We start from the raw sequence: 15872 nt of genomic DNA, 5'->3' as shown, positions 1-15872 counted from the left end.
TGTACGGGAGATATTGGTTTATTTTGGTTGACGAGGTTGTTCAACATGATTGTAAAATTGAAGAAAATGGCAGATGATGTGGTGGAAATGTATTGGTGTACCTATTTACAAAATAAAAGAAACATGTAGAGTTGCACTAACTATCATGGAATTAAACTTATGAACATACTATGAACCTTCTGGAGAGTGATCGAGCTAAAAGATTTGAGACGATTGTATCAAGAAAGCAGCATTGATGTATGCCGGCAAGGTCAACTATTGAGGCTAAGAGGAGGAATGATTTCTACATGGTCTTTCTTAACTTAGAGAAAGCATACGATGAGATCCCTAGATAGTTATCTAGTGGGTGTTGGGAAAGAGGGGTATTTAAATGATATATTGACATGATTAAGGATATGTATTAGGGGGCAGTAACAAATGCGAGGAGTAGTAATGGAGAGATAAGTTTCCAATTATTACAAGCTTACTGCAGGAGTTGTTATTGAGGCCCTATCTATTTACATTAGTCATAGACGAGTTAACAAGGCATTTACAAAGAGAGGTCCCATGGTGGATGTTGTCTGTAGATGACGTAGTTTTGATTGACGAGATGAGGAAGGGAGTAAACATAGAGCTAGAAGTATGGAGGGATGTTTTAAAACCTATAGGTTTTAAACTTAGTTAGACAAAAATAGATTATATGGAATGCAATTTTAGCAACAATAATATTGAAAAATGATGAATTGGTTGAGATTGCCGAGCAAGAAGTACCCCAAGATCACCATTTTTGATATCTATGGTCGATAATTCATGAGAGTGGACAAATTGATGGAGGATGTTGCTCATAAAATTCATGTTGGGTGGAAAAAGTGGTGATGTGCCTCTGGAGTTTGATGTAATCGTCATGTACCAATCAAACTGAATGGGAACTTTTATAAGATAGTTGTAAGATCAGCCATGCTTCTTGGGACAAAATGTTGGGTCGTTAAGGAACAATAGGATGAGCGTAGCTGAAATGTGGATGTTGAGATGGCTTAGTGGCAAGATGAGGAAGGATATAATTAGAAATGAATACATTTTAAGAAAATGACAAGTAACACCTATAAGTAATGAGATGAGAGAACGTAGACTTAGATGGCTTGGCCTTGTGCAAAAGAGACCAAGAACTGCTTTGGTTAGGAATGAGTTGGTACAGGTTGAAGGCTTTAAAGTGCAATGGGAAGGCCCAAAAGGACATAGGTGGAGGTTGTAAGAAAAGACTTGAGGACTTGTGGTTTAACAATCGTTATAGTCCGTGATAGAGTCGAATGGCGGAACAGAATTTTTGTAGTTGATCACAGTTAGTTGGGATAAGGCTTTGATGATGACAACAACACACCCACACCCACCCACTCACCATGCACGTGCACACATGCATGCACAGAGTATTGGTCTCTTGTGAGCAGCGCCGCAGGAGTGTGTGAGCAAAATTATTGGCATCCTGGTGGTCCCCATCACGATGTGTATGTGAAATCCACTCCAACCGTCAGTTGTGTCACCCAATGTTAGGTCTAGGGTCCAACAGTCAAGCCCATCCATGATTCAAGTGGGCAACACAATCATGAATAGTGTATAAGGGGGTGCCCATGCTCAAAACTATTTCCCTTGGTGTGGCTCAACTGAACCATAGATGGGCTTAATTTTTGGGCCTGGGCTTGACATGTGGTCGAGCTCATGAAAAATAAGGATGGATGCCCCCTTGGTTTAGCCCGCCTAATCACGGACCAACCTGGCTTTTTAGGCCTTGGACCTAACATCAGTTGATGCATCTAATGGTCAGGCTAGATGTCTCATACAATGCATGGTGGACCCCTTAAAAAATAAATGGTGGGTGTCATCCAAGCAATTGTTTCCCTTGGTGTGGCCCACCTAAATCATTGATTAGCTTGGATTTCAGGCCCTGGGCCTAACATGGGGTTTCACACATGATGGTTAGAGTGGATTACACGTGCACACCATAGTCCGGCATCATTTTTTTTTTTTTTTGGGGGGGGGATGCCATTTGCTTACATGTAGAATTGTACACGAGCTGAACCAGGCCAAACTTTGTCCTAGCTCGGCTCGTTTAGCCAAGGGGCCTGGCTCGAGTTCGGCTCAGCTTGATCATCGAGCCAACTTGGTCAGCTCGGCCTGGTTTGGTATTCAAATTGAGTCGAACTTGAGCTAGGTTCTAGCCGAATCAAGTTCTAGCTAGTTTCAAGCTTATTCAAGTTCTATTTTTTTGGGCTAGATTGAGTTTAGCTTGTTTGATTGGTTTGATTTTGTAATTGTAGACAAAAGAAGTGAAGTGGAGAATAAATGAACAACAAAACCCAAACTAAGAAGTTTTTTTTTTTTTTTGTTTTGCATCTATGCTGCATTCATACTCAGGCGAGCCGAACCGAGCACATGGATCGAGGAGAAATTCGAAGGGGAGAGAGTCAGAGGGATACTGGAGTCCTCCATAACACCCATTTCAGGGGGGACCCATGGGGGCCCACCATTTTAAAAATGTAAAATCCACTCCGCTCATCAAATTATACACTTGATGTTAGGTCTTGAGGTAAAAAATCAGCTAGATCCACAACTTAGATGGGCCACACCATATGGAATAGTATTAATGGGATGCTGACCGTTCGTTTCTGTGTGGGCCACCACACCCTGTTCTGTATCTTTCATCATACATATTAATTGGGTCTAACTCACCAGGATGAAGAGAAGATACAAAAATAAACCTGTTAAAAAACTCAAGTGAGCCACACTGTTTGTACATTGACTTTCCAGGATTGGTTAGCATTCGACATCGGAAGATCTGATAATTGTGGATCGCTATTCCTATTTTGATTTGTCGACTTGCTAGATGCCCCCTTGTAGAAGGCACCTTACGGACAACGAGTTGGAGGAGATCCAATCCCATTTGGCCTGGCTCCAGTTAGTATTCCCTACATGAGGGGCTGATTATATGGTGCGGTCTATCCATTGTTTGGGGAGGTTTTTTGTTAGTTCTTTTTACAAGTTGCTTTGCTCGGAAAGGATAAGGTCTGATGGGGTCACACATCATTTTTAGTTCTATGGAGCACTACCCAACCCAAGGTTGCCACTTTTACGTGGCTAGTGGGCAGGAAAAAGGTTTTGACGATTGACAACCTTCAAAAGCAGGACATGCCTATTCCAAACATGTGCTATTTATGCAAGCAAGATGCCGAAACTATTGATCATCTATTCACATTATGTCTGTTCACTTCCAAGGCGTGGGCTTTGTTTTTGCCCATTTTCAACATGCTGTGCATTATGTCGTCGGTCTAAGATCTTCTTTTGGCTTGGAATGGGAGTTGGGTAATTAAGAAAAGGTTGGTTTGGAATCTGATTTTGCCCGCAATTTGGTGGGCCATTTGGAGCGAGCGGAATAGGCGGCGGTTTTGAAATTCTTCGGTTTCCACTAACGCTCTAGTGCTGTCCATTGAAGTTTCTGTTTTTGAATGGGTCATATCTTTGAATGTTGATCCTGTTTTGGTAAAGTCAATCCTTGGGTTGTAATTCTCTTTTGCTCCTTTGTATTCTTTTCTCACTTTGCTTTGCAAGTGAGCCACTCCATGCGAACTTAGCAGTTTTGAGAGCAATTGTACATTGTTCCATTGGTGTGATCCATATGAGTATTTTTCAGGCTGATATTTTGTATGTACGGTTCATATAATGGTTCTCACCTGATGTACATAATGTATTGTACATTGTTCCATTGGTGTGATCCATACGAGTATTTTTCAGGCTGATATTTTGTATGTACGGTTCAAATAATAGTTCTCTCCTGATGTACATAGTGGATTTTACATGTACGACATAGTAGACACCACAAAGCGTTGCACCACGGTCTCCTCTTCATGTGGCATGAGCTACGTGTGGAGAAGAGAAATCGCTGGGGGCTACCCGCTTTAAAAGAAGTGAAAGAAGCAGGTTAAATCTTAACCATTGAGTGCATTTGCAGGTGAAATCTTAGTTGCATTGAGCACACTCATGTTCGTTACGCATGCTCCAATATCATGCCTAACACCAAGTTCATGCAATGTGCCTAATTTTTGGATCATGCTGGCTTTTGGAGTTTCCCTTCATCTTGGTGAGGCACACATGATGAATGGGTTGGGCAGAATATACACACCATAGTGGAGCCCCACACAAACTTATAGATAACATCCATTGTTCTTGTTGGTGTAGCCCAATTGAGTTGTGGAATTGGCTGTTTTTTGGGCCTGATGACCTAACATCGTGTAGCTCGCCTAATTTACTAGGTGGATGTGTAACGCCCTGGATTTCGGGGGCCGATATCCCGGGTGCTACTTATGCTTTGCGGAAGGGGGATACTACAGTTCGTTTCACTTGACATTGGAGCAGTTCATAGAATTAAAATAGATTGCAATGTACCCTAGAATAAACGTAAATTTTAATGCAAGTAAATCAGTTAACAAGTAAAATATGTCTATCCAGAGTATGTGATTATAGCTGAGAAAAATTACAGTTCCAAAAATACAAAATGTGTCGACTTTAAAATCTCATTTTTTCCCCTCATTCTACTGAAATCGACAATGTGCACTTACCCACTTTGATGGAAATGGAAGAGATCATCAGATCGATCTGCCTTATCTAAATTTGAATCCTAGCAAACCGAAACTCCCAATTGGATTTTGTAGCCACATCAAATTGAAGTACTTCTCCAATATAAGGACCCAACTCGAGTAGAAACTCGAGATTCCAGAGTTCTAGAGGAATGCCAGAGAATTCGAACAAAAAATCTATAAAGCCGAAAGGGGAGCAATCCTCTTCTTAGGATCAAAGACCCGATGGATCCAAAATTCATCCCAACCTGCCGGAATATTAACGACGAACGAGGTCGGGAAATGGGTGAAAATGGAAAAGGGCACCCTCTTCTTAGGATTGACTGGTTTTTCCTTACTACCAAGGTCCATTCACCCTCAAATGGGAGTTGCTGAGATGCAAGAGGGGTCAGAGCTCTTCCCAGGATTCCTTTGTGTCCTTGTAGATGAGTAGAGAGATTCCTCCTCTCGGTTCAATGTAGTTCTTTGGTTGTCTCCTTGTTGAGCTGAGCTTGATTCTTCCCTCTCGCTATGGTTTTGTCCTTTCTTAAGACCATCGCAAGACGAAGACGCTGCCAATTATTGTCTCTGACGTCCGGACTAGACATGTACTCCATGAATCGAAGATCTCTGTAGCCTTTCTTCTTTTCCGCCACCACCGCACCGCTTCCATGAGGGGCTTCTAGAATGATAGAACCACCAGATCTGATTTTCCCTTCCATTTCTAGCCAATGATCCCTCTAAGCATGTTCTTTCTCCCAGCGTTCTGACGCTTCACTTTCTCTCTCCCATCATTCTTTGAGAGTGTGATCCCTTTGTTGGTTTCTTTTGTCATCCCACTTACCTTTTTTGCAAGAGATTTCCACATGAGAATCCGATGTTTCTCTGTAGTAGGAGGATGTAGGGCACACTTTTCTCACAATTGTTTCTCACCTTTTCTGTGGGAGTTTTTCAAGTCCTTGAGAGCGCATAGGCAAGTGGATCCATTGTCATCATTCCTTTTTGTGGAATCCTGATAATGTTGCATGGATGATATGCAGACAGTTCAAAATTACTATGGAATTGCATACATGGCATATAATTAGATCAAATTGAATTTTCCAAATAGTGGGTCTCAGTTTCAATGCACCATGAACCAAAAATCATGTTTACCTGATAACGTGATTATCAGATTGGGGGACAGTTATTGGACTCTTTGAAAAATATCTGGTGGTGCTATTTCAGCAAACAAGTGTTCAAGAGGTTAGAATAGATTAGTCAATCTGATTTTGGGAGTATGGTGAATCTGACATGGAGGGCATGGTCCAGCCATAATTGGAATTAGGCTTAATCCTGTTTTTGCTGGATTCCCTACCCAAACAAACCCTTAGGGCGTGTTTGGTCCGTGGGATTAAATGGTATTGAATTGTATTAGATGGGATTAACACCACCATTATTGCACAATGATTGCTTGTCTGGAAATACCATGGTATTTTGACCATCCAATCTCATGTTTGGGATAAAATTCTTGCTACGGGAAAAACACTGGGTTAATTAACATCCTGTTTGGTGGACCATTGAATTGTAATCAACGAACCAAATTCACAACGGATGTCGTTCACTTGTACACGTATATAACCAAAATGTCACGTGTAAAGGGTGTATATGGATGGACGGCATGGATAAACACATGCATCAATGTGGGGACCACATGTGTAGTGGATTTCAAAATCCACGGAAATCCTGCATGGGACCAAATGCAATTCCATCCCACCTAATCCCAACCTTTCCCATCCTCCCCAAATGCCCGATGGAATTTGCACGGGGTCAAATGCAATTCCATCCCACCAATCCCATCTAATACCATGTGCCAAACACCCCCCTAGGATTTATGAAGATTTTGCATTTAGATTTGTTGTAGCCCTCATGATATCGTGAACCGATTCAATTTTTCATACTATTGTCTAGGATTACCGAAATGCAAGCCAATACCCTCAATAACTTGAAACGTTGCCTTTTATATCTTGCAACAATGTAGTCAGTACGTGCACCATTTACTTGCTCACTGATTTTATGTCGGGATATACTAATTCAAGGGAAAGTGTTGACAAGGATAATATCTTATCTGGCAGTCAAATTCATTGACTTAATTTATTTTGCAACTGGAGTAATGATGCACACCTAAAGTTTGTTTTAGTTCCTCTGTAACATCATTCAGTTGGAAAAACAGTAATCTCTTTCTTTATGGTACTTATATATTTATCAGTTTGCTTCCCCACCTGATTGATGAAAAAAAAAAAATGCTTCTCCATTTCCAAGGCTTCATTGTTCGCTGCATACATCAGTTGGTTAATTCAATAACAGTTTTTTGCAAAGCGCATTATTGGTTGTATTGAATTGTACATGGAGATTTCCTTTTTGTTACTTTGTTTCATGCAAGGATTTTGGTCAGTGGTTTTTGTTTGGCTCAGGGCTGTTTCATTTGTGGAGAAATTTGATTTATGATTTTGGAGTATCTACTCTTAGTAGAGAACTGCGAATGCAGCTCAGAAATTGTTTCACATCCACACAAGTTCCATTTCAGGATTTATGGGAATTCTACTGAGCAGAAATCCTAAAATCATGATTTTTTTTTTCACAGCCCAAGCTGATGAAGCCTTAAAAAGATTCATTCAGGTGATGCGCATAAGCTGTCCTACTTATCTTCTGTGTGTACACTGAAGCATGTTGCTGATACCAATACCAGTGTGCTTCAATAGTTGCTTATACCATGGAATTATAATTTGAGTGTATTTTGTAAGACTTTTTAGTCTAATTCTTATCTTATATTTGCAGCCAAGATAAAGTAAAGCCGGAGAAGGAGCTTCAACGTGCCACATCTGAAATTTTACGTTGCAAATTGCAAATGCGCGATTTATTTCAACATCTTGATAGTTTATGTGCTGAAGGAAAGCTTGAATCTTTATTTGATTCTGAGGGGCAAATTTACAGTGAGGATGTATGTGAAGTCTTTACTCTTTCATAAACCCTGTATCTGTTGGGCTTCATTGCCTTCAAGAAATAATTGATACAGAAACAGTAAGGCAAACATTGAATCCTAAACCATGATCCATTTTATGGCAGATTTTTTGTGCCAAATGTGGGTCCAAGGACTCTTCTGCTAATAACGATATTATACTCTGTGATGGTATCTGCAACCGTGGCTTTCATCAGATGTGTTTGGTGCCCCCTTTGTTAAATGAAGACAGTAAGACTCTTCAAACCTCTTATATGACTGGTGGTTCTTAAGATTTTCATATTTCTGGTTAGGAACTGGTTTCATTTGTGCTAGTCTTCTCAATTGCATTTGTGCAGTTCCTCCTGGTGATGAGAGTTGGCTGTGCCCTGGATGTGTTTGTAAAGTGGCCTGCATTGACTTACTTAATAACAAGCAAGGAACAAAGCTTTCCATTAACGACAAGTGGGAGGTGAGTTGCAAAATCTTTAATTCATGGTTTAGTCAGTAGAGTCGTCTTGAATAGTTGATTGAGTCTTAATATCATGATTTGATAAAAATTAACATTTTAAAATTTAACAGATAGATCCAGAATTAGCTAAAAGTGTGAAAAGAAAGTAGAAAGTAAATGGGAGATAAAGGATTTATTCCTTTCCAAAGAAAACTCCTTTCAGAAGGTTTTGGAAGGTTAAAAGCAGTTCTTTTCTATAGGTTAAAAAAAGAAAAGAAGAAAGACAAGACATGATTAAGTCTTGGCAAATCAGGTTGGTTTGATTCTGTTCTGATGGCTGTTGGCCAAATCAGGATTTGTTTAATTCAACTGAGAGAAATTGTATTTCTTTCATTTTTATTTTTTTATTTTCAGAACCATACTTTAGTCTCCTCCATATTTGGTTGCCGCACAGAATGTTGTTGTGCTGCATTTATTTCTGCATGTGGGCCTGTTGTCTCTGGCTTGGAATTGTTGAGCTCAGGATGCTCATTTTTGTTGGACCCCAGAGTTTACTCTTTGCTCATGTGCAGAAAGTTTTTCCTGAAGCAGCTACCACTGCCGCTGGAGATAAGCTTTTTGATGAACTACCATCAGATGATTCTGCGGATGATGATTATGATCCGGATGGTCCAGCACTTGATGACAAGGATCAAGAGGAAGGCTCAAGTTCTGACGAATCTGATTTTACTTCTGCATCTGATGACTCAGCGGCTTCAACCAGCAAGGAGCAGCACAAACATACTGGATTATCTTCGGATGATTCAGAGGATAACAATTATGACCCTAATGTTCCAGACACTGATGAAAAGGTTCAGAAGGAAGGTTCAAGTTCTGATGCATCTGATTTTACATCTGACTCTGAGGACTTAACTGTTCTAAGAGCTGATGATGGGTCTTCAGGCCTAGATGGATCTGTTATGGGTTCTGGTCAAGGAAGATCTAAAGTAGCTATAAAAGAGAATCAGTCTGTAAATTCTGAACTCCTGTCTCCGTCCGAACCAGATCTTAGGGGAGAAAATGATGTACGCGTTTCAGGGAAAAGGCACCGTCAACGTCTTGACTACAAGAAGCTGCATGATGTAAGTGTCCCTTTATTCGTTATCTGACTTAGTTCACATTCACTTCATGCTAGGTTGTGGCGTATGAATTGAGTATCGGGAATGATATCGGTATTGGTATTTCGAAGCTCCTACTTTGAAAGAACTAGATGGAGGTACAACAATGCTGCAGCTTGATACGGATTTCATATCTAGATCTGTATTCCATGCATCTCATTTCTGTGTATGCTTAACAGTACTCTCTGAAATACCGATGACTTTCTGCAAAATTCAGTGGATATTGCTGCAAATGCTGACCTATATTTGCATTATAACAGGCACAAGAGCATATCCGCTTTTTAGATAGACATACTATGGATAAGTAAAATAGGCTGCAGTGCTCCTAGTTGCATCGGGGCACATTGATGCAGAACCACATCTGATCTGTCAAAAAGGATCAAATACACAATTGACGGATCAAGCCCTATAATCTGTTCAAAAGGGTCAAATACACGATTGACAGATCAAGCCCTATAATCTGTACAAAAGGGTCAAATACACCAAGAAAACATGATTTATTTTATTTTATTTTATTTTTTTGGAGAAATTTTTTTTTTTGTTAGAGGCCTGCAAAAGCGGGAAAAGAATACAAGCCCCCAGAAAAAGCTGCCAAAACTGCCTAAACAAAGGCAAACCAGCTAGACACTAGCCCTTCAATGATTCTAATGACCTTCTCCACCCCCATACTTACATTTCGAAAGCATCTACCATTTCTAGACGAACCCACCCCCCAAATGACCCAGAAAATCTCCATAAGAGTCAGCCTCCACTTGGCTTTACCCACTTTTCCCGCTCTTCCTGCATGTCAAGCCCACAAGAGATCTTGAATAGATTCTGACATGATCCATTTGACATGAAACAATGCCAAGAAGCAAGCCCAAACTTTTGAAACAAAAATAAAATGCACAAATAGACATGGTGTGCTGTAAAGGCCGTTACGTAAAGGTAACAGTGGCAACCGTTACACGTTACGGGGTCGTAGCGACCGTAACAGCCGTTATGGAAAAAAAAGAAGAAGAAGACCCGTAATTGCCGTTAACGACACGTTACGTCCCCTATAAAGGCCATAATAGCCCCATAATGGTCTATTACAGGACACATACAGGTTTTTTATACTTTTTAATCAACATTACGGGGCAGATACGGGTTTTTCGGGAATTTTTTCAATAAATAAAAAATAAAAAAGAAAGACCGTAATGGCCATTATGGAGCTGTAACAACCGTTATGCCCCGTATCGTAAAGGTAACAGTGGTGGCCGTTACGGCCACTATTACCATTACAGAACACCTTGCAAATAGATGATCGATTGATTCCACACTCTCCATGCACATTATGCATATATTGGGAAGGATAGGAGCTCTCCTTTGAAGATTATCCATTGTATGGACCCTCTTACTCCCTACTAACCAAACAAACACAACAATCCTTGGAGGAGCTTCGTAAAACCAACTATGGAAAGGGTAGGGCGGAGAAAAAACTGATTCACCCAAGTTTCTCAAAAGAGACCAAATAGAGAACTTTCCCGAAGAGTGACACTTACAAACTATCGAATCTGCACGAGAAGGGCAAGGAAGAACCGTCTTTAGACGATCCAAAAGCCTGATGAGCTCCTTGAATTCCTCGCAAATCTCTTTTACAAGGGGGACTCCCAAAAATAGAATCTTCGCTCACCGAAAAACATTTTGCCACTGAGATGAACTGATTGGGAGTGAGCCAAGCGACCCTGTTGAAAAGGTCCTGAAGAGTGCAATCTCCACACCAAACATCCGTCCAAAAATGTATATGAAGGCCGTCACCACCCAACGAGAAGGCAATCCTACTACGAACATGATGGTCTGACGTCGCAATTGCCTTCCAAATGTGAGAAGTTCTATATAGAGAAGACCTCTTCACATATCATCTGCCCTCGTAAACCCCATACTTCTTAGCGATTAATTCCCTCCAAAGCCTTCCCTCCTCGAACTCGATTCTCCAGGTCCATTTCCTAAAGAAAACTAGATTAATATCTCCCAGACATTTTCTACCAGCTCTCCCCTCCACTACTGGCTTACGCACCTCAGACCATCTCAACAAGTGGAACTTCTTATCGTCTGAAGCTCCTTTCCAGAAGAAGTCTTGTCGCAGTTTATCAAGCCTGTCCAACACCTCTTTGGGACATTTGAATAAAGACAAGAAATACACAAGCATGTTGGCGAAAGTTGTCTTGATAAACGTCAACTAAACCCCCAACGAAAGATACTACCACTTCCAAGACAAGTTTTTTTTCTTCAAATCTATCAATCACCTTATCCCATGATGTTTTGCCGGTATGCAACCAAAGATGCTTGAAAGATGCCACAACTCTTCATCACTAACGTGCACCCTCCAACATTTCAGACTTAGCCACATTGATCCTCAACCCCAACACGGCTTCAAAGCAGACAATTAATTTTTGAAAATTGTCCACGGAGGACTCCCCCTACGTCACAAAATAATAGGGTATCGTCCGGATATTGAAAAAGGCTTATCTGGCATCCATCCATCAATGTTTTGAAACCACTAAAAACCCATTCTCCTCCCCTTTGCAAAGCATCATGCTAAATGCCTCCTCGATGACGACAAGCAAATAAGGGGATAGGAGATCTCCCTGCCTTAAGCCTTTATATGCTTTAAAAAGCCTTTCGGTCACCCGTTAACCATTATAGAGAAAGAGGCTTACTGAACACAAGCCTTCATCCAACTTCTCCAGTTCCTACCGCATCCCAACCTACCAAGCATATAATCTTAAAAATCTCAATCGACGTGATCGTAGGCCTTTTTCAAATTCAACTTATACCTGAGGCCACTCTTCTTCTCCCAATGCCTGGAGTCAATATTTCATGCACAATCAAAACACTATGCAAAATCCACCAGCCTGCCACAAAGGCACCTTGAAACTCTGAAATTACCTTCAAAAGAACTTCAAATTTGAAGGCGAGAATCTTGGCCATAAGTTTGTAGGGACCTCCTATGAGACTGATCGGCTTGAAATCTTTGAGATGGGTAGCTCCATCAACCTTTGGAATGAGAACAATGAATGATGTGCCAAGCTCTTTCGAAAGACAACCGCGGTCAAAGAATTCCTTGTAAGTAGTCCATGCCATCCTTTTTAATAAGGTGCCAATTAAAAAATAAAATAAAATAGAATAGTGAACCTATCAAGACTCAGAGCCTTTTCCCCGCACTAAAACCCTAATGCTTGATGCAGGACAAATGGTCTATCCTAGAATGATGTGCTGAAACTAAATAACAGATTAATTAAAGCAATCAAAACACAAAATAGAACTACTCTATAACAAAGTTGAGGAATCCAAGTAACAAAACATGTTCCAATTCAAAACCGTAAACAATCCCTCAATGCAAACCTAACAAAATATGAGTCGATTAGGACCTATGGAAGGTAGAACTTCGATCTAACATAGGGATTATTCCTAATTCAAAGGGATTCACTTGGTTTTAGGGTTTTGGCTAAACTAGGTTTAGGTTTAGGGTTTTAGATTTTAGGAATTGGGGATCTAGGGTTGTGAGAATTAGGGTTTTGAGAATTGAGGTTTTCAGGTTTAGGATTGAAGTAAAGGATAAGGAATAGAGAGGAACGAGGGAAATGAAGCAAGAGGACCATAGAACAAGGGGTCGTCTATACAGACAGCCGTACATGTGTGTCCGTACGGACACGGGCTTGGGTTGGGGTTGGATGGGTTAAAGCTTGATTGGGTTGTGTTTTGGATGGATGCAACCGTATGACCGTTCATACGACCAACCCCATTCTTTCCTCTTTTTTTTTTTCCCCCCTTTTGGTCCTTGATCCTTCTCCTTTAAAACCCCCTAAACCTAAAAACCCTAACCCTAGAACCTAGAATTCCAAATCCTAATTTCCCAAATTCTGTAAACCTTAAATCTACAAACCCTAATTATTTTAAACTCTAACAAAGCGTAGGTGAATCCTCATGTTTAGATTGAACCCTATGCTAGATAGAAGTTCAACCTTCCATTGGGCCGTTTTCAATCGATAATCTTAAGATCAATATGTGGGATTGTGATGTGGCCTTGAATTTGAGCATAGTTGACTACTTGATTTCTTTAGATTTGTGATAGATTGGAAATATTTTATATTTTGATTTAATCTAATAATCCGTTTATTAATTCATTCGCATCATTATATTTTAGGCTACATGTCCTGCATTAATGCTGCTTTTACCTCTTATGTGAACGAGGCTTCTAAAGAATCATCATTATCACAATCCAACTGTTGAAAGTCAAGCTTGTCCACCTTCGGCCAGTTCCACTACCCCTAAGAGAGCAAGTTTGAGTAAAATTGGACAACAGAATCACAAATCTGATTTTTGTCCGAGGTTAACGACCCGTCGACAATCAAAATAGAAATCTTGTTACTTCGGGCCCGGACGCCAAGGTGTTCCGTTGCAGTATCGGTGGGTGTAACGGTGCCCACTGTTACCGATATGGATATGCCCCGTATTGGCCGATACAGGGCCGTAACGGCTGATACAAGGTGTGTAACGGTGCAAAAAAAAAAAAAAAAAAAAAGGTCAAAAAATTATGGAAAAATATCCATTAAATCTGGAATATTCTAAATATTCCAAATATGCATTCATTTATAATTTGGAACATGTTTATGGTGGTGTAACGGTCCACTCTTTGGTGAGAAGTTGAATCGGACCGCTTGATGAATTTATGAACCTGACAACCTAATATTGGCTACAGATCTTCTATATTTAATTATCTAACTATATAATATCAATATGAATTAATTATAATGAATCTAATACCAAAATATCTCATATTTGTAGGTATTGGTGTATTACGTACCTTGTGACTTGTGTACATTTTATTTCAACGTACAATCTAGGGAATTTTTATGTCTAATTATGTAATTCACATATCTAACAAGTTAATATAATTTTTCCCAATAAATCTTAAGAAAAAAATTTGAAATTATATTCAAGTAAATAGTATTGTCGATTTAGAGCTGATTTGGTGGACCATTTGATGCCCTAAATCAACATTAAATTCCATGCAATCTATTGGCACTTATCTCACTAATGGATTGGTGGATATTTATTGAACAGTGAAGAATGAAAAATATCAAATGATCCTATTTCAGAAAAACAAGTGTTTGCAAATTAATGGTGAAAATCATTTAAATAATTTAATTTTGGAATTGTGACATGGCAACAATAGTGCCATAAATTAACTTATTAATTTTTAGTTAATGTATGCCTCAAGGACAATTTTTACGGCCATGTACATGGGGCCCACCCCGATGTATGTATTGTATATCAATGACATCCATCATCCGTTTTATCAAATCATTTTAAGGCATGGTCCAAAAATGAGGTAGATCCATATCTAAGGTGGATCACTAGTGGGTGAGGCCTTGAAATTGGGATCCACCTTGATGTATTTGTACATCCATGCCGTCAATCTATTTTGCTAGCTCATTTTAAAGCATGATCCAGGAAAACAGGCAGATTTAAACCTTAGGAGGACCGCTAGTGAATGACGCCCTGAACATAGGACCCACCTTGATGCATTTGTTGTATATCCATGCTGTCCATCCTTTTTGCCAACTCATTTTAGGGCATGGTCCAAAAAATGAGGCAAATCCAAATCTTTGGTGGACCACATAGTGGGGATTGAATTCCCACAATTAAAACCTCTATTATTATTATTATTTATTTATTTTTTAAGCTGTGACTTGTGTTTTCTTTCAGCAATTTCGATGGTAAATAAACATTACAGTGGGCCATAATAAGTTTTTAACAGTGGGCATTCAATCCTACTGTGCGATCCACTTGAGATCTGGATTTGCATCATTTTAGGGACCATGCCTTGAAATGATCAGGAAAAACTGATGGGTGGCATGGATATATAATACAACACATAAATCAAGTGGGCCACATGCACTAAAACAATGCAAGTGCACAGTGGGCATTCAATCCTAGTGTGCGGTCTACTCGAGATCTGGATTTGCTTCATTTTAGGGACCATACCTTGAAATGATCAGGAAAAACATATGGGTGGCATGGATATATAATACAATGCATAAATCAAGGTGGGCCGCATGCACTAAAACAGTGCAAGTGCATTAAGTGGCTTGCACCACAGACCACTAAAAAAAATAAGGTGACAGCCACGCCACCAGTTCATTTTTTCAAGACCGAGAGAGGGAGAGAAATGAGAGGGAAAAAGAAAAATGAGAGGGAAAGAAAGGGAAAAAGAGGGAAGAAGAAAACGAGAGGGGGAGCCGCACTAGAGGGGAAAGAAGAAGTAGAAGCAGGAGGAGTAGCTGCAACGGCACCGCGAGGAGCTGCAGCAAGAAGAAGAAGAAGTCGTAGCAGCGCCGTTCAAGTTTTTTTTTTTTTGTTCATTTTTTTTTCTATTTTCTTTTAAAGTTGTTACCGGCCCGTAATGGCCGTTATGCCTTGTAACGGCCGTTACGGCTCACATAACGGCCATTTTGGTTCCATTTTTTGCACCTCCCTGATTCAGCCCCCGTATCGCGTAATGGTAACTGCCGTTACGGCCGATACGTAACTGATTTGGGACACTCTGCCGGGCACTATCAATGCTTTAAAAGAATCATGTGTTCTTATCCCCCATGTTTGAGCGAAATAACCTTAGATCTTTAACGCCATTTTATTTCCTCTTCCTTAAAGATGCTAGCATATCTAAGAGAGAGTTATAC

The 15872-nt window shown here is 40.1% G+C and overlaps 1 protein-coding gene across 7 annotated transcripts in view; it reads left to right on the top strand.

The window, feature by feature from the left end:
- Positions 1-15872, top strand: part of LOC131228669 (homeobox protein HOX1A-like) — a 63130-nt gene that overhangs the window by 31246 nt on the left and 16012 nt on the right. For 6 of the 7 annotated variants that reach the window (XM_058224486.1, XM_058224490.1, XM_058224485.1 and 3 more), the window contains exons 3-6: positions 7398-7560; positions 7686-7809; positions 7917-8029; positions 8581-9129. In XM_058224486.1, the coding sequence (XP_058080469.1) occupies positions 7398-7560; positions 7686-7809; positions 7917-8029; positions 8581-9129 (949 nt within the window). Of the gene's footprint in view, positions 1-7203; positions 7239-7397; positions 7561-7685; positions 7810-7916; positions 8030-8580; positions 9130-15872 lie in introns of all 7 variants that reach the window. The other variant, XM_058224492.1, reaches the window with a different exon arrangement.

Source organism: Magnolia sinica, chromosome 16 (assembly GCF_029962835.1).
Source record: "Magnolia sinica isolate HGM2019 chromosome 16, MsV1, whole genome shotgun sequence".
Lineage (NCBI taxonomy): Eukaryota > Viridiplantae > Streptophyta > Magnoliopsida > Magnoliales > Magnoliaceae > Magnolia > Magnolia sinica.
Note: the sequence above shows the minus strand (reverse complement) of the source record. Positions and strands in the feature narration are given on the sequence as shown.